The following is a 23,224-nucleotide window of genomic DNA, read 5'->3' on the forward strand; positions in this document are numbered from 1 at the left end:
TTTCAATGGTCGTTTTCCCCATCTTGCAAAAAATAGAGGAACTATATACTGCTACTCTACGTATCGTGCTAACACAAAAAGGCTTGTCGGCGTTTTCTCCATTTTGCAAAGAATAGAGGAACTATATGCTGCTACTCTATGTATCGTGCTAATACACAAGAGGCTTGTCGGCTAAGACCTTCTGTCAAATTTGGCAATCTTGGTCTTATTCTTTTTCTATCCGAGTCGGAATAGAAATTGTATCCATTATTGTATCTACCGAGAGATCGCCTTTGCTTTGGGCTCTTTTGTCCGTAGCGTCTCTATCAAGTCGCTTTCTCTTGCGATCCCGTTTCTTCTTTGGAGCTCGATCAGCGAGGTCTTTCTCGACCATATCCTTAAGCCACTGTTCCCTCTGCAGTTGTTTTTTGACAATGCTACTCCACTCGCTATAGCCGACTTCGTTGTATTCCCGGACGGAGCAGACATCCAGAACATTTCGTCCCATGGAGTTTCCCGTCAAACGATGCATTCCTTCGGAAAGCTCCACTACTAGCTTCTCTCTATCTCCCATGTCAACGAGCCTTCGAAAAAGTTTGATCACGGAGTGGTGGCCGACACGATCTGCCGCCAGACCAACCCATCGACCTTGTAACTTCTTCAGTATTCGCTTCAAAGCGGTAGAGAAGTGTGCTTCTTGGACCGGCCCCTCCAAAACACCGTCCCATATACATCTGCTTCCGAGACCATCCTTTGCAAGTAGTTCCAAGTCGTCCTGTTCAAGTTTATCGGCAATACCAAGTAATACCTCTTCGCAGTATTTAGCTTCGAATCGAAGTAAGTGAAATAGAGTCCGTGTGCCAGCTACATCCAAAGTCAAGTGTCCGCCGGTTTCTTCAGCTTTTTTCATATTCAGAAGCTTGGGTACGCAGCCAACCAATCCATTGGATTTTGATTGCACTTCGCCAGCAATAACGAAGCCTTCGCGAATGACCTTTAAGGTGGCCTTCTGGATTCCGGGGAACCTAGCTGCCATCTCTGTCAACCGCCATAGAATGCCACGTCGACGATTGGATCCTCGAATAACGTAGCCATTGACAACAAGAGGTGCGACGACTTCGAGGAACTTTTCAGCCTGCTTTTCATTTCGAATTGTTGCAAGAGCGCTTTGTATTACAAAGTTACTGACGTCGTGCTCTACAAATTCTTGGAGACTCTGCTTCGACAGGAAGCCCCCGACTTCCAGAATGGATTCGTAGAACTCGTCCGAACTTAATCGCAAAACGGTCTCCAGGATGTGTGACCCTCGAGTTTCCCCGGATAGACCATAAATTACATCAGGCGCCCATTTTTGTTCGCTAGTCGAATCTTGCCAGCAGAGTAATCGTTTTGCTAAATTGTGGGCTTGTGATCCAGCGACGAACTTGGGCTCCGGTTGCAGTATGCTCAAATGATGATCTACTCTTCGTTCCGACCCAGATTCTTCTAGGTTCCGAGCTTTCGTCTTACATTCGCCTACTGCTGCTGAATATGTCAGTACTCGTAAAATCACAATGAGGAGCGGGCTTGCACTTGCATTACAGGCCAGGTGTTGCAGATCACCAGGCTCTCGTACTTGATTGCCAGAAATAGCGCTAACCAATTGCTCCAGAGAATTTCGTATCCTCTCATCGGACGTCGACACCCGAGAGTTTGATATATATTTCAAATACTGGTGTAAATTGCTCTGAGAAGATTCCTTGGCATACGGCGCAGCAGATTTTGATTTCTTCCGTTTCGGCTTCACCTTTCCTCGGCGTATCGGTCCTTGGCTCCCGAATGAGCCAGGTTGTTGAACAACTTTGACTCCGCCAAGAATACATACGAGTGACCGTAAAACATGTGAGCCACAGATGTGGATAGCCAAGTCATCAGTAAAGGGGACAATCTCTTCCACGATCTGCAAAAGAAGTTCGGCCAGTGACGGCAATTCCTCATTTACCAAGTCGAGCGGTGGGGCCTCGCGATGACTAGCCAAATCGATCTCAGAATGCGACGTAGCCGCCAACTCTAAGATTGTCTGTAAAACGTGCGATCCATATCGGTGTGTTGATAAGTGAAGAGCATATCCCGTTGTTCCAAAGAGAAGCTTTCGAATCGCGATCTCCGAATGTGGCCCAGCAATATGAGCCAATACTTCGATAGCTTCGGCGGCTACTTCATCCCCCGCCAAAGATGCAATTTCATTGCGAATTTCGTCAATGGCAGACAATGCTGCAGCCAACATGTGGGGGTACTCTACGGTTTCTTCCGTATCGTTGGGCTGTGCGAGAAAAACGGTAATTTGGTCGAAGGCTGCGTGAAGATCCAAAGGAAGTGAACGTAGGTATGCAATAGTATCGGCGTCTGGTCGACGGGGTCGATTGTATTCGCCTTCAACCTTTCCAACATCTTGTTTAACCGTCATGCGTTACCTGTTCTAATCCAGCCGATTGCGTTTCAGATTTGCAAGTGATGCATGAAAGGAACACTCACTGTAAAACTACTTTTGACTTGACTGTGAATATTCTTTGACTCTCTCTCGGTACCGTGTTCCGAACATGTTGGTTGGTGTTGCAGCTCGGTTCGATGCATTGCGCGTCTGTCTGTCGCAAGGTATGGCAATCCGTGACACTATCAAGTCTTGGGAACCGCTTTATCTCATCGAATTCGTAGCAAGCTTTTTGTCGACTTGTATTTGGAAGGGCACGCATATTGCTGTTGTTGATCAGGTGGTCACTACCTCTCATCTTTGGTACCAACTAGCTAGAGTAATATTTCGCTCCGTAGCTGTACTTTGTTCGTCATCAACTCCCATTTTTACATTCGATAAAGTAGATGATGGCCTCACCGAACTGTTTATCTTAATGTAAGAGAGGACCGACCCCCACCCCTACTTAGAAAATGTGACATTTCTGGTCTATCGCGTCGACGACAGAACCTGACAGTGATTTACCGGTACGTTATTGACCTCTGTGCCAATGCAGTATGCCACACGATTCTTCTAGCTAGGCTTTTCCAAGGCAAGGAAGGAATACCGTCAGGCAACTATGATAGACTATTCATAGGCTAACGATCTCTGGGAATAGCGATAGCAATATCTTTTCGAGTAGAAATCGGCCCTTTTTTTGCTGAGCGGTCTCGCAAGATGGGGGCGAAGCGTCCCAAGATCAAACAAGAAATGACTCCACAAATCAATCTATATATGCAACGTTTCTCGACCGATTCATAGAAAGACTTCATCAGACTGTATGAAAAGGAATCGGGAAAGTCTATGCCAATGTTCGACATATTCTACAGGTAAACTGCGAACAATATTCAAAATTATGCTTGATGACTATTATAATCAAAGGTACCAGCCGAAGCAGGCAAGATACGTTTGCAGTACAGCAAAGTCCGATTTGTCTAGTAGGTCTTTTTGCTACAGCAGTCAAGATCGTGCCAAATCGGTTAATATTAACTGTAAATCACTAGAGTCGAAAGGAAGATGAGTCAAAATATTCCTTTTAATTAAGCACAGGGCCAAATGTCTCTTTTAACTTATGATCGCATATCCACGACCACGTGCAAAATAATGACCTTTAAATTCAATACTCCCTACCAATATTCCTCCTTCCTATTTGTCGAATCCCATATCTCATCACCTTTCCCACAGATTGCGTAATTTTGATGCAGACAGCTTTTTGTTGTCCAGTAGAAATCCGAACACCATGCGCACCCAAGGCAGCAAACACTCGCATGCCTTTGTGCTGTTCCTTTGCGCAGTTTGTGGCTTGGTGCAAGCCGCTTCAGCCGTGGGAGCTGACTTCTTTGGGTTAAGCTGTGGAAATGGAAACTCCGGTTGCGCGCGAGGGCGATGCAATCATGATGCCATCTGTACGCCATGTCTGCAGTCTTCCTGCGAGACAGCCTTTGCCTGCTCCCTAGACGGCAAATATACAATATGCCAGCATTCAGAACCGCACAAGTATTTTCTGAGGGGCGGGGTGGAAACCGTGAATCGAGGAAGCAGCTTATTGGCAGGAATATGCACCAAGAACTGCGCCTGCGAACTCGGACACTGCAATTCTCACATTGACTGTGAAGGGAATGCCATTTGTCAAGGCGGTATATTGGAGGCAACCTACAGTCCAGATTCGACGAGTACTTGTATTGGTACTTGTAGTGACATCGGCCACAAGAATCCAATAACAACAGGCTGCCCAAGCGGTCGCTGCAGTTCTGACGACAATTGTGCCATTGGCATCGAACAATGCGAAATGATCAATGTAGTAGAGCCATGCTCAGGAAGTTGTACTAAGCGAGATGAGACAAAAAGGCGAGAGCTGTCTCCAACGGATCCCAGCGTACACCCTAGTACACTACCGAGTGTTCAGCCTTCGTCGAAGCCGTCGCGTAAACCGAGCTCTGTACCCAGTAATGAGCCGAGTCAGCAACCATCCGCTGCTCCATCGAGTATACCGAGTGTACTCCCAAGCCGAAATCCAAGCGACAGGCCATCGTCTGCACCGTCCGGTGATCCGACCTCGGTACCTACTGGGTCCCCCAGTAAAAGACCTAGTTCGCAGCCCTCGCCCACTCCATCGAATACACCCAGCGTCGTCCCGAGCGAGAAGCCTAGTACAGCTCCTAGCGAGAAACCTAGTACACAGCCAACAAAAGCTCCCTCTACTATCCCAAGTCTAGTACCAAGCAAGCGTCCCAGTGAAAGACCGAGCAACACACCAAGCGAAGAGCCATCCCCGGTCCCGACGAATAGACCGAGTGCAGGACCCAGTGACACACCAAGTCTTCCTCCGTCGTTTGCTCCATCAACAGATCCGACAACTGCCACTACAGAAATTCCAAGTAGTGGACCAAGCTTCCAGCCCTCCAAAAATCCAAGCACATCACCCAGTGTGCTTCCAACCAGTTTCCCGAGCCGCGACCCAAGCGTAGAGCCGTCAGCAACTCCGTCGGCCATTCCGACCTCATCCCCGAGCAGCGTATCGACTACCACCCCAACGGCTGCGTCATCGGATTCTCCAAGCTCTGTACCAAACGAGATCGCAAGCTCCCTTCCAAACTCAATTCAAAGCGAACTGCCGTCCTCAGCCCCTTTCACTAAAACGTCTGCAGAGCCATCGCAGTCTCCGATGGCTCAGAGTATACGGTTGTCCTTTGAACCGTCGGATGTTCCCAGTTCTGTACCAAGTGAGACATCAAGCTCCTTACCGAGCACAAGTCAAAGTAAGCTGCCGTCCTCAGCCCCTTTCACTGTAACGGGGGCGGTTCCATCGCAGTCTCCGACAATGGCACAGAGTGTAGAATCATCCTTTGAACCGTCAGATGTTCCCAGTTCTGTACCAAGTGAGATAGCAAGCTCCTTACCAAGCACAAGTCAAAGCAAGCTGCCGTCCTCAGCCCCTTTCACCGTAACGGGGGCGGTTCCATCGCAGTCTCCGACAATGGCACAAAGTGTAGAATCATCCTTTGAACCGTCAGATGTTCCTACTTCTGTACCAAGTGAGATAGCAAGCTCCTTACCAAGCACAAGTCAAAGCAAGCTGCCGTCCTCAGCCCCATTTTCTATTTCCCTAGAGGTTCCATCACAAAGTCCGGTCGCGATTATAAGTCTCGTGCCTTCTGGTCTCCCATCAATAACGCCGAGTCTTCATCCAAGCCATGAACCCACTTTGGTACCGTCGGCGCTTCCCAGCTTTTCTCCAAGCGCGACACCTAGTGAGGTTCCTAGTACACTCCCGTCTGGTCATCCGTCGACTGGACCGAGTCTTGGTCCAAGCAAAGCTCCTAGTGGAAATCCCACCTCTGGACCGTCTCATCAGCCCAGCACTCTGCCGAGCACAATGCCGAGCGTAGCGCCAAGTCTCGTCCCGTCGAGTCTCCCATCAACAATGCCGAGTCTTTTTCCAAGCTATGAACCCACTTTGGTGCCGTCGGCGCTTCCCAGCTTTTCTCCAAGCGCGACACCTAGTGAGGTTCCTAGTACACTCCCGTCTAGTCATCCGTCGACTGGACCAAGTCTTGGTCCAAGCAAAGCTCCTAGTGGAAATCCCACCTCTGGACCGTCTCATCAGCCCAGCACTCTGCCGAGCGTGGCGCCAAGTCTCGTCCCGTCGAGTCTCTCATCAGCAGTACCGAGTCTTCATTCAAGTGAAGTACCTAGCCAAGAACCCACTTTGGTGCCGTCGGCGCTTCCCAGCTTTCCTCCAAGCGCGACACCTAGTGAGGCTCCTAGTACACTGCCGTCTGGTCATACGTCGACTGGACCAAGTCTTGGTCCCAGCAAAGCTCCTAGTGGAAATCCTACCTCGGGACCGTCTCCTCAGCCTAGCTCTTTTCCAAGCACCATTCCAAGTGATATTTCCAGTAAACCATTGAGTGATGTACCGTCCAAATCACCAAGTGTCGGTTCCATCAAAGAACCTACCCCAGACCCCTTTCCAGGATCAACAATGCTTCCTAGTACTTCCCCCACTCGAAGGCCAACAGTGTCGCCCAGCGAACCGCCATCAAGACCACCGCTCAGTGTCCCAAATGTAAGTCCACCCCAGACGCCCATTCTTCAACCATCACCAGTAACGTTGGTTCTCCCAACCTCTGTCCCAAACCAGTTCCTCCCCACCATACCTATCGCTTCTCCCAGCCAAGGGCCTTCTCTGCGTCCAGTACTGCCACTCTCCTTTGACTGTTCTCTCAAAAGCAGCGGATCACGAAGATCTTGCTCGTTAGACGGTGATTGTACAGGAGTCGGACGTGTGTGTACGGGATACAACCCAACACAAGGTGCTTGTTCTGGACAATGCGCCAAGATCTGGTGTGGAGTAGGTCGCTGTTCTGAGTCTAAGGACTGCTCCTGGGGTCAAAAATGCGCGAACGGCGACGCCAGGACTGCTTGCTCTGGAAAGTGCCAAAATACATTTGCTTTTCGTCGCCCCTCATACAATGGATTCGATTTTCGCCGCATTGTCTTACCGTCATTTGGAAGAAGTCCGACCGGACCGGCCCCTTCTGGCAAGAAACATAACCGACAGCGCAAGAAAGCCTCAAAGGCTGCCAAGAATCGGAAGAAGAGCAAATCTAGTTCCGCCTCCACCGTTTCGACTTCGTCCTCTAGCCAAGCACAAAAAGCACTGGCACTACAAAGCGCTTCGGCTGCCACGGTGAGAACAAAACGGCAATCTCGAACGAATCCGAAGAAATGGAAATTGACAAGAATGTCTAAACCGAAGGCCAGCAAACTCACTGTCAAAGCCCGCAAAGGCAGAAAATCTGAACGAACCTAAAGACACCGGACCATTTCATAAAGCTCGGTGGATCGATACCACCAATCTCATGCATGGAAAGTACAGAGGTCGCGTTGATTCTGTGGTTGGGGAGTCAAAAGATGTTGTTTGGCCATGAATGATCAAAGCAAAATCAAACTCACGGCGTCACTGGATGTTAATATTTTTCTTTGGAAATACAAATTAGAATACCAATAGTCGCGCACTATCCTTTTTTGCTGTTAGAGCGAAGCAAGCCCAAGGTGACTGTGATGCATTATGGTTGGAAGAAATGAATATATTTATTTCGTATCGCCTGTGACAACTCATTACCGAAAAGACCTGTCGAAGCAACGACAAGAAGACGTCAGAGTTTACAAAGAAACGAAAAATATATTCGGGATTTCGAAGGAATTGTAACACAAGGCGTGAATGTAAAGATCCTTCAGTATTAAGTAACAACGATACAAAGCTAGTTCAATTGTCGTAAATCCTAGCATTTAATAATTGGAGGCTCCATCTTCGACGAACAAAACGTATTTATCTTTGAAAGAGTAAAACAATTATATTGAATTGGGACGAAACACCTCAGAGCTTTTAATCCTCGATAGGCAAACAAAGGGCCCAATGACTGTTCAATATATTAAAAAATTACGTGACTATCAACAAATGACCATTAAAAACACCCTGTCAATACTCTTACAGCGAACCTCAAAAGCTGGCATGCTCATTCATATCGGAAAAGCTTTTTACACATATTAGTGGAATCTTGATGCAGACAGCTTTTTGTTGTCCAGTAGAAATCCGAACACCATGCGCACCCAAGGCAGCAAACACTCGCATGCCTTTGTGCTGTTCCTTTGCGCAGTTTGTGGCTTGGTGCAAGCCGCTTCAGCCGTGGGAGCTGACTTCTTTGGGTTAAGCTGTGGAAATGGAAACTCCGGTTGCGCGCGAGGGCGATGCAATCATGATGCCATCTGTACGCCATGTCTGCAGTCTTCCTGCGAGACAGCCTTTGCCTGCTCCCTAGACGGCAAATATACAATATGCCAGCATTCAGAACCGCACAAGTATTTTCTGAGGGGCGGGGTGGAAACCGTGAATCGAGGAAGCAGCTTATTGGCAGGAATATGCACCAAGAACTGCGCCTGCGAACTCGGACACTGCAATTCTCACATTGACTGTGAAGGGAATGCCATTTGTCAAGGCGGTATATTGGAGGCAACCTACAGTCCAGATTCGACGAGTACTTGTATTGGTACTTGTAGTGACATCGGCCACAAGAATCCAATAACAACAGGCTGCCCAAGCGGTCGCTGCAGTTCTGACGACAATTGTGCCATTGGCATCGAACAATGCGAAATGATCAATGTAGTAGAGCCATGCTCAGGAAGTTGTACTAAGCGAGATGAGACAAAAAGGCGAGAGCTGTCTCCAACGGATCCCAGCGTACAACCTAGTACACTACCGAGTGTTCAGCCTTCGTCGAAGCCGTCGCGTAAACCGAGCTCTGTACCCAGTAATGAGCCGAGTCAGCAACCATCCGCTGCTCCATCGAGTATACCGAGTGTACTCCCAAGCCGAAATCCAAGCGACAGGCCATCGTCTGCACCGTCCGGTGATCCGACCTCGGTACCTACTGGGTTCCCCAGTAAAAGACCTAGTTCGCAGCCCTCGCCCACTCCATCGAATACACCCAGCGTCGTCCCGAGCGAGAAGCCTAGTACAGCTCCTAGCGAGAAACCTAGTACACAGCCAACAAAAGCTCCCTCTACTATCCCAAGTCTAGTACCAAGCAAGCGTCCCAGTGAAAGACCGAGCAACACACCAAGGGAAGAGCCATCCCCGGTCCCGACGAATAGACCGAGTGCAGGACCCAGTGACACACCAAGTCTTCCTCCATCGTTTGCTCCGGGATCGACCCCTAGTGCGCTTCCCAGCGCACAGCCCTCGACCACTCCGGCAGCCACCGTCCCGACTTTGGTTCCCAGTACACAACCGAGTGCCCAGCCGTCAGCGCCCACGACCGTAGCTCCGGGATCGACCCCTAGTGCGCTTCCCAGCGCACAGCCCTCGACCACTCCGGCAGCCACCGTCCCGACTTTGGTTCCCAGTACACAACCGAGTGCCCAGCCGTCAGCGCCCACGACCGTAGCTCCGGGATCGACCCCTAGTGCGCTTCCCAGCGCACAGCCCTCGACCACTCCGGCAGCCACCGTCCCGACTTTGGTTCCCAGTACACAACCGAGTGCCCAGCCGTCAGCGCCCACGACCGTAGCTCCGGGATCGACCCCTAGTGCGCTTCCCAGCGCACAGCCCTCGACCACTCCGGCAGCCACCGTCCCGACTTTGGTTCCCAGTACACAACCGAGTGCCCAGCCGTCAGCGCCCACGACCGTAGCTCCGGGATCGACCCCTAGTACGCTTCCCAGCGCACAGCCCTCGACCACTCCGGCAGCCACCGTCCCGACTTTGGTTCCCAGTACACAACCGAGTGCCCAGCCGTCAGCGCCCACGACCGTAGCTCCGGGATCGACCCCTAGTGCGCTTCCCAGCGCACAGCCCTCGACCACTCCGGCAGCCACCGTCCCGACTTTGGTTCCCAGTACACAACCGAGTGCCCAGCCGTCAGCGCCCACGACCGTAGCTCCGGGATCGACCCCTAGTGCGCTTCCCAGCGCACAGCCCTCAACCACTCCGGCAGCCACCGTCCCGACTTTGGTTCCCAGTACACAACCGAGTGCCCAGCCGTCAGCGCCCACGACCGTAGCTCCGGGATCGACCCCTAGTGCGCTTCCCAGCGCACAGCCCTCGACCACTCCGGCAGCCACCGTCCCGACTTTGGTTCCCAGTACACAACCGAGTGCCCAGCCGTCAGCGCCCACGACCGTAGCTCCGGGATCGACCCCTAGTACGCTTCCCAGCGCACAGCCCTCGACCACTCCGGCAGCCACCGTCCCGACTTTGGTTCCCAGTACACAACCGAGTGCCCAGCCGTCAGCGCCCACGACCGTAGCTCCGGGATCGACCCCTAGTGCGCTTCCCAGCGCACAGCCCTCGACCACTCCGGCAGCCACCGTCCCGACTTTGGTTCCCAGTACACAACCGAGTGCCCAGCCGTCAGCGCCCACGACCGTAGCTCCGGGATCGACCCCTAGTGCGCTTCCCAGCGCACAGCCCTCAACCACTCCGGCAGCCACCGTCCCGACTTTGGTTCCCAGTACACAACCGAGTGCCCAGCCGTCAGCGCCCACGACCGTAGCTCCGGGATCGACCCCTAGTACGCTTCCCAGCGCACAGCCCTCGACCACTCCGGCAGCCACCGTCCCGACTTTGGTTCCCAGTACACAACCGAGTGCCCAGCCGTCAGCGCCCACGACCGTAGCTCCGGGATCGACCCCTAGTGCGCTTCCCAGCGCACAGCCCTCGACCACTCCGGCAGCCACCGTCCCGACTTTGGTTCCCAGTACACAACCGAGTGCCCAGCCGTCAGCGCCCACGACCGTAGCTCCGGGATCGACCCCTAGTGCGCTTCCCAGCGCACAGCCCTCAACCACTCCGGCAGCCACCGTCCCGACTTTGGTTCCCAGTACACAACCGAGTGCCCAGCCGTCAGCGCCCACGACCGTAGCTCCGGGATCGACCCCTAGTGCGCTTCCCAGCGCACAGCCCTCGACCACTCCGGCAGCCACCGTCCCGACTTTGGTTCCCAGTACACAACCGAGTGCCCAGCCGTCAGCGCCCACGACCGTAGCTCCGGGATCGACCCCTAGTGCGCTTCCCAGCGCACAGCCCTCGACCACTCCGGCAGCCACCGTCCCGACTTTGGTTCCCAGTACACAACCGAGTGCCCAGCCGTCAGCGCCCACGACCGTAGCTCCGGGATCGACCCCTAGTGCGCTTCCCAGCGCACAGCCCTCGACCACTCCGGCAGCCACCGTCCCGACTTTGGTTCCCAGTACACAACCGAGTGCCCAGCCGTCAGCGCCCACGACCGTAGCTCCGGGATCGACCCCTAGTACGCTTCCCAGCGCACAGCCCTCGACCACTCCGGCAGCCACCGTCCCGACTTTGGTTCCCAGTACACAACCGAGTGCCCAGCCGTCAGCGCCCACGACCGTAGCTCCGGGATCGACCCCTAGTGCGCTTCCCAGCGCACAGCCCTCGACCACTCCGGCAGCCACCGTCCCGACTTTGGTTCCCAGTACACAACCGAGTGCCCAGCCGTCAGCGCCCACGACCGTAGCTCCGGGATCGACCCCTAGTGCGCTTCCCAGCGCACAGCCCTCGACCACTCCGGCAGCCACCGTCCCGACTTTGGTTCCCAGTACACAACCGAGTGCCCAGCCGTCAGCGCCCACGACCGTAGCTCCGGGATCGACCCCTAGTGCGCTTCCCAGCGCACAGCCCTCGACCACTCCGGCAGCCACCGTCCCGACTTTGGTTCCCAGTACACAACCGAGTGCCCAGCCGTCAGCGCCCACGACCGTAGCTCCGGGATCGACCCCTAGTGCGCTTCCCAGCGCACAGCCCTCGACCACTCCGGCAGCCACCGTCCCGACTTTGGTTCCCAGTACACAACCGAGTGCCCAGCCGTCAGCGCCCACGACCGTAGCTCCGGGATCGACCCCTAGTGCGCTTCCCAGCGCACAGCCCTCGACCACTCCGGCAGCCACCGTCCCGACTTTGGTTCCCAGTACACAACCGAGTGCCCAGCCGTCAGCGCCCACGACCGTAGCTCCGGGATCGACCCCTAGTGCGCTTCCCAGCGCACAGCCCTCGACCACTCCGGCAGCCACCGTCCCGACTTTGGTTCCCAGTACACAACCGAGTGCCCAGCCGTCAGCGCCCACGACCGTAGCTCCGGGATCGACCCCTAGTGCGCTTCCCAGCGCACAGCCCTCGACCACTCCGGCAGCCACCGTCCCGACTTTGGTTCCCAGTACACAACCGAGTGCCCAGCCGTCAGCGCCCACGACCGTAGCTCCGGGATCGACCCCTAGTGCGCTTCCCAGCGCACAGCCCTCGACCACTCCGGCAGCCACCGTCCCGACTTTGGTTCCCAGTACACAACCGAGTGCCCAGCCGTCAGCGCCCACGACCGTAGCTCCGGGATCGACCCCTAGTGCGCTTCCCAGCGCACAGCCCTCGACCACTCCGGCAGCCACCGTCCCGACTTTGGTTCCCAGTACACAACCGAGTGCCCAGCCGTCAGCGCCCACGACCGTAGCTCCGGGATCGACCCCTAGTGCGCTTCCCAGCGCACAGCCCTCGACCACTCCGGCAGCCACCGTCCCGACTTTGGTTCCCAGTACACAACCGAGTGACCAGCCGTCTACGGTACCAATCGCGTTGCGAAGTATGGGTCCAAGCCAGGCACCGAGTGTTGTTGTTAGCCAGGTACCGAGTATTGGTCGAAGCCAAGTTCCAAGTATGGGTCCAAGCCATGCATTAAATATGAAACCAAGTCAGGCACCAAGTATGAGTCCAAGCCAGGCACCTAGTATAGACCCCTCTTCGGCACCGTCGATACTTCCAAGCGCTTTTCCTAGTCCTAGACCCAGCACACTACCAAGCGTGGGACCCTCGACGCTGCCTAGCTCTCTACCGAGTACAACACCGAGTGCGAGACCCAGCGCAATCCCAAGTGCAACACCTTCGACACTTCCTAGTTCTATACCGAGTACAACACCGAGTGCGAGACCCAGCGCGATCCCAAGTGCGGCACCTTCGATGCTTCCTAGTTCTTTACCGAGTACAACACCGAGTGCGAGACCCAGCGCGATCCCAAGTGCGGCACCTTCGATGCTTCCTAGTTCTTTACCGAGTGCGAGACCCAGCGCGATCCCAAGTGCGGCACCTTCGATGCTTCCTAGTTCTTTACCGAGTGCGAGACCCAGCGCGATCCCAAGTGCGGCACCTTCGATGCTTCCTAGTTCTTTACCGAGTACAACACCGAGTGCGAGACCCAGCGCAATCCCAAGTGCGGCACCTTCGATGCTTCCTAGTTCTTTACCGAGTACAACACCGAGTGCGAGACCCAGCGCAATCCCAAGTGCGGCACCTTCAATGCTTCCTAGTTCTTTACCGAGTACAGCACCGAGTGCGCGACCCAGCACAATCCCAAGTGCGGCACCTTCGATGCTTCCTAGTTCTTTACCGAGTACAACACCGAGTGCGAGACCCAGCGCAATCCCAAGTGCGGCACCCAGTGCACCTCCGTCCAGTGTACCATCCGGGGCACCAAGTTCGGGTCCAAGTCAAGCACCTACCCAACACCCCACGCTGGTTCCATCGGGGCTTCCCAGCTTTTCGCCGACTATGGTACCGAGTGCCGGGCCTAGTATATTCTCCAGTGCAACACCTACTGCACTATCCTCGGCCCTTCCGTCCAGGGAACCGAGTCGCGGTCCAACCACAGCTCCTACTGGTAATCCATCATCAGGACCTTCAATCATTGCTCTTCCGAGCAATATACCGAGTAATGTACCCAGTGAACCGAATTCTGGTGTACCGTTTGGTGAACCAACTTTTGGTCCCACCAAAAGACCCACTCAAGACCCTTCTTCGGATCCATCGATGTCTCCAAGCATACGGACTGTTTCACCCAGCAAAATGCCCTCGACACCGCCACTCACTTCACCGAATGTAAGCCCGAGCCAGGCACCCATTCTTCAACCATCATCAACAACACCCAGCAAGTTGCCCTCTCGACCGCCACTCACTGCACCGAATGTAAGCCCGAGCCGGGCACCTCTTCTTCAACCATCATCACCAACGTTGATCCTCCCTACTTCTGTCCCAAGCCGACTGGTCCCGACCACTCCTATCGCTCGCCCCACCCTAAGGCCTAGTCTACGTCCAGTATTGCCACCATCTTCCGATTGCTCTCTCGTAAGCAGCCGATCGCGACGACCTTGCTCGTTGGACACGGATTGTACAGAAGTGGGACGTGTGTGCGTTGGGTTCAACCCGGCACAAGGTGCGTGCTCTGGACGGTGCGCTAAGATCTGGTGCGGTGTGGGTCGTTGTTCCGACTCTAGTGACTGTTTGTGGGGTGACAAATGCGCCAACGTCAACGCCGGGGCCGCTTGCTCGGGAACATGTCGGAGAAGCTCATTTGTATTCCGCCGTCCCTCATACGGTGGGTTTGATTTCCGCCGCTTTGACTTTCGGTCGTTCAGAAGGAGCCCATCCGTGCCACCAACTCCTCGGAAGCGTATGGGAATGCGTACGAAACAATCGGAGAGTTCAAAAAGCAGCAAATCCTCGGCTGGTGTTCGTAGTCCAGGCTCATCTCCTGGCAGACAGGGACAGTCAGGCAAGACAGGCAAAGGTGACAAGAGTAGAAAGGGCGCCAAACACAAAAAGAACAGAAAAGCCTCTCCAGTTGCTACTCCTACTGTCTCTCGAAACCAAGCACCAAATAACAAGGCACAAGCAAGCACCTTGGCTACTGTAACCAAACCACAGCAGCAATCCAGAACCAATTTTGGAAATTGGAAACCAATAATTTCCAAACCAAAAGGAAAGACGCTTGGTGCGAAAACTCGTAAAGGTAAAAAACGTGAGCGCAGATAGCTGACAAAGAATTCGGTTGCGGCTCTTCATTGCATATCTCAACTTTTTAATGTATGAAAGCATCAGTGCATGACGATTTTCGAATTGTACAAATAGATTTATCAAATTTACCAGTAATCCAACAAATCTTGAACATGTCATAACGTACTGCTTGGTGTGCTGCGAAGCAAATATAAAATTTTGAAACAGTACTTCCGGGAAAGATCCGTTGTCGACATACTAGAATGGATGCACTCAACTCTTTATCAGCACTTGCAGTTACAATTTCCACATGTGTTTGGGAGCACGTGGTGCTTTACATCCCATGTCGACGTTGGCCACGATAGCGAAAAGAGGGTGTTTGGATTGACTTACGACTTGTTACTTATTGACAAATTTAGCTGACGGACGCGGAGAGACCGACAATATATACGAATCATGATTCGTCATGTGCGAAGAGGATTTATCTCTGAAGGAGCCTTTTTTGAGAAGGGGTTCATGAAAGCAGCACTTGCATTTGAAGGCGAGATTACAAGGATCTCCGTACACAGAATTACACAAGACTGGCAAGACCTCCAATTCTAACATTGAATCTCACGACATTCATTTTCCTTTTCATGTTGATTTAGAGTTCGTAGGGTTACCCACGAGCCGGAAACACTGTAGGTTATATACCCAAAAAACTTATAATCTAGTGCGGTTGACTGTGAATGTACTCGAACATTGGATTGTCGAATACATCCTTTCTAGCTACCAAAAGGTGCAATACTACTAACAGTAAGACAACATGACAGTGCCTTTCACTGGTAATATATGCAAGGCTACCCAATACAGCGACGGAACGCAATTCACGGAAAATTGTCTGTCGTATGTGACAAAAACAGAAACGCAGATGACTTCCAGTGAAAGCGAGATAAATGGAGCTTCAGCTCCGTCGCGATTCCACGGGTTTCCGTCCTGTTCGGTACCGTGCGACCATGAAAATCTCGTCGCGTGGTTCAGTCAGCAAATCCTTTCATTCCGTCAGCTATTTTTTGTTCCATATCATTCTAGGCATCATGACGGAACGTATGAACATCGACGAAGATAATGCCACCCATGAAGCTGCGTTGCACGACAGCAAAGTCGTTGAAGACGAAGAAGAAGAAGATGTTTCTGACCTTTTGGATATGCTCGATAGAGCCTCTGACGCCCCAGAAGGAGCCGCGCGGATTCCTATTCTTCTTCCCATGATTACAAATACGGAGAAGACAAGTACGAAGGCAATGCAGCTAAAAGAGCGTGCCGTCTATGACCTGACTCGTGCCTATTGTGCGGCTCAACAGTACGACGATGTGGTCTCATTCTTGACGGGTCAAACTGGTCAAACTTTCTTGGCGCAAATGACCAAGGCTAAAACAGCCAAAATTGTTCGCCAAATGCTTGACATTGTCATTCAAGCGGCCCCGGAAGCCCTGCAAATGCAAGAATCCGTCGCCCGAGCGATTGTAGCCTGGACAGAATCGGAGAAACGGAATTTTTTGCGACAACGCGTGGAAGCCAAGCTCGCTACCATACTCTTTCACCGAGGTGCTTACGTTGACGCGTTAGAACTTTGCGATCGTCTATTGACAGAACTTAAAAAGCTCGACGATAAGGCCCTGCTTGTCGAAACTCACTTGCTTGAATCCAAAATACACTTTGGGCTACGCAACGTCCCCAAGGCCAAGGCTGCCTTGACAGCTTCCCGCACCGCCGCCAACGCCATTTACGTTGCGCCCGCGCTCCAAGCCGAAATTGATTCCATGTCGGGCACCATTCACGTAGAAGAAGGTGACTATAACACAGCGCACTCATACTTTCTCGAAGCCTTCGAACAATTGGACCAAATGAACGAAACGGCCCAAGCAACAACTGCCCTGAAGTATATGCTGTTGTGCAAAATTCTCGATGCTTTACGAGCTGCCTTGCATCTTTCTAGTCAAGGAGCCGTAGGCATGAAGACTAACAAGGCAGAAGTCGACTTATCGGGACTCTTGACGGGGAAACAAGGCGTCAAGTATGCCGGTAGAGAAGTTGAAGCCATGTCTGCCATTGCCACAGCCTCCGCCAACAGGAATCTTCAAGAATTTGAGCGAGTGCTGCAAACTTACGCAGACGAGTTGCAACAAGACTTGTTGATCAAGCACCACTTGCATATCTTACAGGAGCAACTGCTTGAATCGAATCTTATTCGTATCATCGAACCGTACAGCTGCGTGGAATTGAGTCACATTGCCGCGATGATTGAGCTACCCGTGGCGACCGTGGAACGCAAACTTTCGCAGATGATCCTAGATGGCAAGTTTCTTGGCATTCTAGATCAAGGGAAGGGACAGTTGGTCGTGTACGAGGAGTCGGATCCGGACGAAGCTATGGAGAAGGGGCTGCAAGTAATTGCCAACATGGATCAAGTGGTGACAAGTTTGTTTGAGCGAAGCAAAGCGCTTCGTACTATGATGATTTAAAGAATTCATTAGGTAAACTGAAGGACTTTTCAGCTTTGTGTACTTGACAACATGCTATAAACATAATTCACCATGGGACTGATTCGCTTTGCTAGTACACTTGGTACCTACTGGTCGAGGAGATCTTTGGCAAGCGTTAGCCTTCCTGTAGACCAGTATACCCGGTATTCTTCCCAATTCCATTCTGGACGTAGAATCTTAGCGAATACGAAAAGAATGGGTAGTACTGGACTGGACGCGGAGTAACAGCGAACGAGAATGGGACAGTGGTCAAACGATGAATCTGAAATTATGTTTGTGTCGTCGAAGTGTCTGATAGAAGTATTTCAATTAGGTAGATCACAGAATCACATATGGTATTAACTGTAGCCATTTTGAAAAGCTCATTGGAGCTCACAGTCAGTGTCAAAGCCTCTACTGGACTCTCTCCTTTCAGAGTCACCCACAGCGGTGCGATCGACACTCTTCCATCCGTCAAGCTCACACAAAATTGCGACCTCCCGGAGCGATCGCAACGAAAGCCAGAGAAAAGGTTAGATCTTCCCTTGCCTTTGAACAATAGCTCAATTGAAGGCATGGCATCCGAACAGACGGTGCTCAACGTTTTAGGCCGTGCTTTTTGGGATCCGACACCGACCGGCACGGATTTGCGAGCCCGGCAACTCGCAGCGGCCATGGGCTATCCCACAACATGGCGCGTTGTACGCACCGTGGATACCATCCAGGGTCGATCGATGATTGCAGATCGGATTTATGCCGGGAAACCGGACACGGACTGTGACGCCTGGTTTCACCACGAAGCTGCCATGAAAGTAGCCGCCGCGTGGAACGACGAATCGAGCACCGCCTTCAGCAACGCCGGAGGACATTTGCTGCCGCGAGAGCCACTCTTTGATAAACACGACAAAGTTCAAGTCATGTACGAAGGGGAATGGTGGGATGCCAAGGTCTTGCGACGAAAGACTCACAATGAAGGCTTTCGTTACCAAGTACAGTATGTCCAAGATCATTCGAAGCAGACGGGAGTTGACGAACGCCTCATTCGACCAAGGCAAGATCTGAATCACGATGCATTTGCACTTGCCAAACAACAAGGGTTTGGGGAAGGTTGGCAAGCAACTGCACATGGTAAGCGCTGGAAAGTCATCGCTCCGGACGGGACGGTCTATACGAGCAAAAAAGCGGCCCTGGAAGCTTTTCACGAGGTGGATGCGACACCAGCAGTCGAAGAAGGCGACCCTCCGTGGCGTACCACGCAACACGAATACTTGGGGCGATCTATACTGTGGACTACAACGCACAATATTTCGGCTCGCCGGAACATAAGTGTGGATCAAGTTGGGAAAGTTGTGGGTTGGATTGCCGAAACGGATGTGGACAAGGCTGGACTACCTGGCTTTGTCTCAGAGCGCACCAAGGAGCCCGCGCGGCTCTTCCACATCAAGTTCCCCGACGACCATTCGCATCCCTACGCGTCGTATTTGGTGAGCTCCCAGGATTTGGAAGAGCACGAGTTGGAAGGCTGTCTAATTCCAGAGGATGAACTGCCCCCAACGAAAAAAGCTAGGAAGCGATAAATGATCACCATTTGACGAACGAGCAATCGTGCGGATATAACAACAATAAATGTAAATGCCAGCTGTAACCACCTGTAAAGCCAAGTACTTCGGTGACTGGACGTCAAAGGCTACCCAGTGGATGGTAGTACGAAAACGCGGGTATTTTGTTTCCGCCTGCATAATTTCTGCTGTTACGTGATGTTGCCGTTAGGCTTACCATTCCGCCTGCAAAGTCAAATTTGGTCAGTCTGCTACCAAGAGCTTTTTATTGGCCAAGTTTAAGCACGGTCACTTCGTCTGGTTCCCTATGACACTGCATAGTTCCCATGCCTCAATCACGCTTGTATCCTATCTCGATCGTACAGGACTGCAGCATGGTACAATCTGTAGGCCGCTAGTGCTAACGATTGTATTTTATGTCGCATAGCATATTAGAGTAGTTAGAAAGTAGGACTAAAACGGAAAGGGTGCGAGAATCCAACGAATCATGACCCCTACTTAACTGTGAAGGGCTGGGGCTTGCCGGTACGGGAAAACCCTGTAAAAATTTCGCTCGTTGTCGCCAGCCAGCGTGCTGGCCATTTTTACGCGCCTCCACTCTCGATCACATCTTTTCTGCAGCCAAACCTTGTGCTGCCATAAAGCCACATTTCGTCCGCATTTTCTTTGATCTCGTGATGTTTTGATCTGATCAATGCATTACGGAGGGTAAAGCATTCATGTCGGATCAGAAAAAATCGGGGGAGAGAGGCTTGGGGGCTGATCGTGTGGAAGAGGGGTATGGGGCAACCACACCGGGATCTTCAAAGCCGGCAGCGCAGCAGCGTGGGGCTCTGTCGCAGTCCAATTCGCCACCGCAGCAGCGCAGCTCTCACCCAACGCAACATTCACCACAGTTGTATTCCTATGGGCAATATCCACATGCGGGTCAGGTAGGGGGGTCTTCGCAACAGCCTCATGTGGGATCCGCTCCGGCGTACTATCATCAGCAAAGTCACCTTGCACCGCAGCGACAACTTCCGCATTCAATGTACAATCCACGAAGCTCGTCTCGTCAGGTAACTCCAGACGAACGACAGTATTTGTACTCTGGGTACAGATCGCCTATCGGATCTTCTCTACAGCGGACGCTTCATAGTCCCGCCGACAGCAACCGTTCCCCAACGAAGAGGCCTCGGCAGTCGAGTGAGTTTTATTGTTGTCTGCATTATAGTTCGCGTTTCCGTTCCGGACTGTCATCATTTGCGTTGTATATGGCAATGTACATCGTATTTCGCTTATATGTGTGTTTGAATTGGTATGGCCCTCGTGAACACTGCTTTTTTGACTGCATGGTAACCAAAATTTGGTGTCAGGGTTCCTATGTATTTCTATTATTCGAGATCCAGGGTTGTATATTCTATATGGAGTTGTGTGCTCGGAATTTTTTGTCACCTTATTTCTTTGATGCCAACCGTTATGAAGCGGTAAACACTCTACACGACTTGCCTTTGTGTCTGCATTTTCTTTTCCGCGCCATCCTGAAGACACATTCATCGGATATTGAGAAAGCGAAAACGGCCCCTCATTTCAGAGGAAACTATTTCGTCTGCTGGTCGCTGTACATTGCCTGACTATCATCCAACTCCTTGTACTGCTAGCATGTGTTGTTTTCGGGCTCGTCCGGATCGACAGCCACGTTTTAACAGATACTCACCTTTCGCGATGCTTTCCTTTTCTTTTCTCCATCTTGTCCTAAACGATTTCCATCGATCCCAATGCACTGACGACTCTCCTTTCGTCATTTCCTCATCTCATGCATATTTGGACTCATTATGGACTCTGTCGACAATGAACGCGCCTCTCCGCCACAATCTTATTATCTTCGCCAACAACGTCTCAACAAAATTGTCAAATGCTTCATTCTTACACCAACTTCGCACTACGTCAATCCTGCTTTTGCCAATCTGTTATCGAACGAACGAAAACGCAATTTTGACTCCACACTTCTATGCTTGCCTCCTCCTACATCGCTTGATTCTGTTCCGAACGATGTTTTGGACGCAATCTCCGTCTTTTCGCCGACTTGTAACTCCCTCGACGATTTTTCCCATCCATCACCGTTTTCTATCCCGTCCTTGAACTTGTTGACCAATCATATTGTGCGTTCGCCACGGCGTTCAGAAGCAACGCCTTCAACTATTGCATCTTCCTCTCCAGGAGCTTATTCGCTAGGGTCTCTATATCGACCGAGTCCGTCGGGATCTTTACAGTCAGGCACCCCCACTTCTCTGGGAAGTGCGCGAAGCGATTCTGCGTTGTTGGCGTTGACGAAAAAGTTTCGCCATTTGCTGAGATGCGCACCGGGCAACCGCCTTGATTTGAATAGAGCTGTGCAGGAAATGAGGGTACAAAAGCGCCGGATTTATGACATTACCAACGTTTTGGAAGGTATTGGGCTGATTACCAAGGATAGCAAAAACCTTGTATCCTGGAACAACGATCCTCAGATTGGACTGTCTCGAGCGGAGGAGCCGACTCCTGTTGCGACAGACAATTCTCTGACTGAAGTAGCTCGTCAAGGGCAAGGGTCGTCGTCGGCCCAGCGTATCGAACAACTTCGCCAAGAATCGGATTCTCTGCTCGAGGAAGATCAAAAGCTTGATAGAATACTCGACTTTTTGACCGAGCAGTCGAGGCAGTTTTCAAATGAAAGGTCTGCCCCCGATAGTGCTCGGCCTCCGCGTCATTTAACTTATCTACCACAAGAGGTTGACGATGCGGAACAGCTAATGCATGTACGATACTCAGACATTACGAGCCTTGCTATTTACGACAACGACACCATTATTGGAATTAAAGCTCCGATCGGAACAAACCTTGAGGTCCCTGATCCAGATCAAGGGATGAGACCTGGTATGAGACGTTACCAAATGTACTTGAACAGCACAACAGTCCCCCCAGGCCAACCGATCGGTGGGAGCGGCGGACCTATAAACGTTTACCTCGTCAGGCCTCAGGTGTTACCAGGAGGTACCGGTGGCGAGCCGCAATGGGACGAGGGACGCGAGACTGGCCCATCGGTAGCAGGTGCCTACGTTCAGGGCACTCCAGCTCCGTCAAGCTCGGTTCCAGGTGAGACTTTGACAGAAGCTTCGCGTTCGAGGCGAAAGGCTCCGTATTCTGCCCACTCCGAAGCGCACTCTAGTCATTCGGCCTACATGCCTCCGTACTCTGAGGCGGACTGGGGTCCGCCTCCCCATCCTGAATACCCGAATTCGCCGTACTACCCCATGTCAACCGACGATAGCAAAAAACGGCGAATTGATGCGGTATCTTCTGACTCTCCTATCCGCAAGAAACCAAATCCTAGTTCCAAAAGTCTCACGCACCCGCCACAGGAGGCTGATGTCGAAGGGGGTAAATCTCCTCTTTCTCCGAAGCCTCGATTGACGCCCGACCGAGCTCGACAAGGAGATTCTAACGAGTTTCTTGGAGGACAGTATTCGATCGATTTCTCGCCAACTCCAGGTGGGGTTCAGACTACGGCGTCTTGGGCTCTCTCATCTCCTTGGGGTCGATCGCTGTCCTACCATCATCAAGAAAGTTCCCGTAGTGGACATTTTGGCCCACCCACTCCTATTGCATCAGGGACTCCAGGAGATAGACCTCCAACTCCAAATTCTTCACAACAGGATCTGTACCACATGCCGTTGCAATCTCCGACATTAAGAGGCTTCTTTCACTCTGGGTTTCTGTCTTCCCCGTCCAGTAATGTTCACCTCGGAATGAGCCCCATGCCTGGACTCATAGATCCAGGAGTATCCAATGATGCACACTTTCCCCTGCCTTCGTTTCACAGCGAAAACCACCGTGCGGGAACGATCTCAATGCGCGAACGCCGCTTTCCTGAACGCAGTGATTCTGATCCGGTCGAACCACCAGAAGTACCACGCCGTTCTCGTAGGCCACCTCGCTAATGCGTTCCTCTTTTCGTCATTATCTGTTAGTCTATGCCCAAAGTACTGTTTTTAGAACACCTAGTTCAGTCATCACAGCATTCAAATTATCTGCCACCACGTAACAGTTTCCATATGAGTTATTTTTTTCAGTCGCTCGGAATTGGGAACACATAATCCTCCAGTGCTAGCTCCCTAGATTTTTCGCTAGCTTCCGTTGCTGGAGAGCTAATTGTTTGCAAGTAGAGAGTCTTGTAACGGAATCAGCAAGCTTGGGATATTTCTCGCTAACGTAATGAGAGTTCTGGATTAACTGTAAAAATCAGGAAGCTTGCGACATCTATCTTCCATTTGGTCATGTCTCACCTTCACAAAGTGACCGATCGCTCTGTGAGATACTCTTTGTTTCAACAATGGCG

The 23,224-nt window shown here is 52.0% G+C and overlaps 7 protein-coding genes across 7 annotated transcripts; 5 read left to right on the forward strand and 2 right to left on the reverse strand.

Moving 5' to 3' along the window:
* Positions 1–185: 185 nt before the first annotated feature.
* On the reverse strand, positions 186–2,491 carry PHATRDRAFT_47259 (predicted protein). Its single transcript, XM_002181625.1, has one exon. The coding sequence runs from the start codon at positions 2,423–2,425 to the stop codon at positions 206–208; it is 2,220 nt and encodes a 739-aa protein (XP_002181661.1). The 5' UTR covers positions 2,426–2,491; the 3' UTR covers positions 186–205.
* A 2,074-nt stretch (positions 2,492–4,565) lies between these two features.
* On the forward strand, positions 4,566–4,760 carry PHATRDRAFT_8524 (predicted protein; the record flags this gene model as incomplete). Its single annotated transcript, XM_002181448.1, has 1 exon — positions 4,566–4,760. A coding segment is annotated over one exon (195 nt), but the record flags the coding sequence as incomplete, so codon positions are not given.
* Positions 4,761–5,856: 1,096 nt separating this feature from the next.
* PHATRDRAFT_47260 (predicted protein) lies at positions 5,857–7,160 on the forward strand (the record flags this gene model as incomplete). Its single annotated transcript, XM_002181449.1, has 2 exons — positions 5,857–6,536; positions 6,612–7,160. Coding segments are annotated over exons 1-2 (1,194 nt in total), but the record flags the coding sequence as incomplete, so codon positions are not given.
* A 1,634-nt stretch (positions 7,161–8,794) lies between these two features.
* Positions 8,795–13,720, reverse strand: PHATRDRAFT_37425 (predicted protein; the record flags this gene model as incomplete). Its single annotated transcript, XM_002181626.1, has 3 exons — positions 8,795–12,597; positions 12,763–13,479; positions 13,531–13,720. 3 exons carry the CDS (start codon positions 13,718–13,720, stop codon positions 8,795–8,797), a joined length of 4,710 nt encoding a protein of 1,569 aa, XP_002181662.1.
* Positions 13,721–16,051: 2,331 nt separating this feature from the next.
* Positions 16,052–17,308, forward strand: RPN6 (regulatory proteasome non-atpase subunit 6; the record flags this gene model as incomplete). The annotated part of the gene is made up of 2 exons (XM_002181450.2): positions 16,052–16,783; positions 16,823–17,308. 2 exons carry the CDS (start codon positions 16,052–16,054, stop codon positions 17,306–17,308), a joined length of 1,218 nt encoding a protein of 405 aa, XP_002181486.1.
* Positions 17,309–17,661: 353 nt separating this feature from the next.
* On the forward strand, positions 17,662–18,961 carry PHATRDRAFT_47263 (predicted protein; the record flags this gene model as incomplete). The annotated part of the gene is made up of 1 exon (XM_002181451.1): positions 17,662–18,961. One exon carries the CDS (start codon positions 17,662–17,664, stop codon positions 18,883–18,885), a length of 1,224 nt encoding a protein of 407 aa, XP_002181487.1. The 3' UTR covers positions 18,886–18,961.
* Positions 18,962–19,516: 555 nt separating this feature from the next.
* E2F2 (predicted protein) lies at positions 19,517–22,894 on the forward strand. The gene is made up of 2 exons (XM_002181452.1): positions 19,517–20,052; positions 21,031–22,894. Exons 1-2 carry the CDS (start codon positions 19,587–19,589, stop codon positions 22,824–22,826), a joined length of 2,262 nt encoding a protein of 753 aa, XP_002181488.1. The 5' UTR covers positions 19,517–19,586; the 3' UTR covers positions 22,827–22,894.
* Positions 22,895–23,224: the final 330 nt, after the last annotated feature.

The sequence above is a fragment of the Phaeodactylum tricornutum genome, chromosome 13 (genome assembly GCF_000150955.2).
Source record: "Phaeodactylum tricornutum CCAP 1055/1 chromosome 13, whole genome shotgun sequence".
Classification (NCBI taxonomy): domain Eukaryota; phylum Bacillariophyta; class Bacillariophyceae; order Surirellales; family Neidiaceae; genus Phaeodactylum; species Phaeodactylum tricornutum.

What these genes read in the sequence shown, in the direction of transcription:
- PHATRDRAFT_47259 (XM_002181625.1), bottom strand. Translation starts at nt 2,425, where the DNA reads ATGACGGTTAAACAAGATGTTGGAAAGGTTGAAGGCGAATACAATCGA.
- E2F2 (XM_002181452.1), top strand. Translation starts at nt 19,587, where the DNA reads ATGTCGGATCAGAAAAAATCGGGGGAGAGAGGCTTGGGGGCTGATCGT. An exon ending in GAAGAGGCCTCGGCAGTCGA is followed by an intron (nt 20,053 to 21,030) that starts GTGAGTTTTATT and finishes CACGGCGTTCAG; the next exon opens with AAGCAACGCCTTCAACTATT.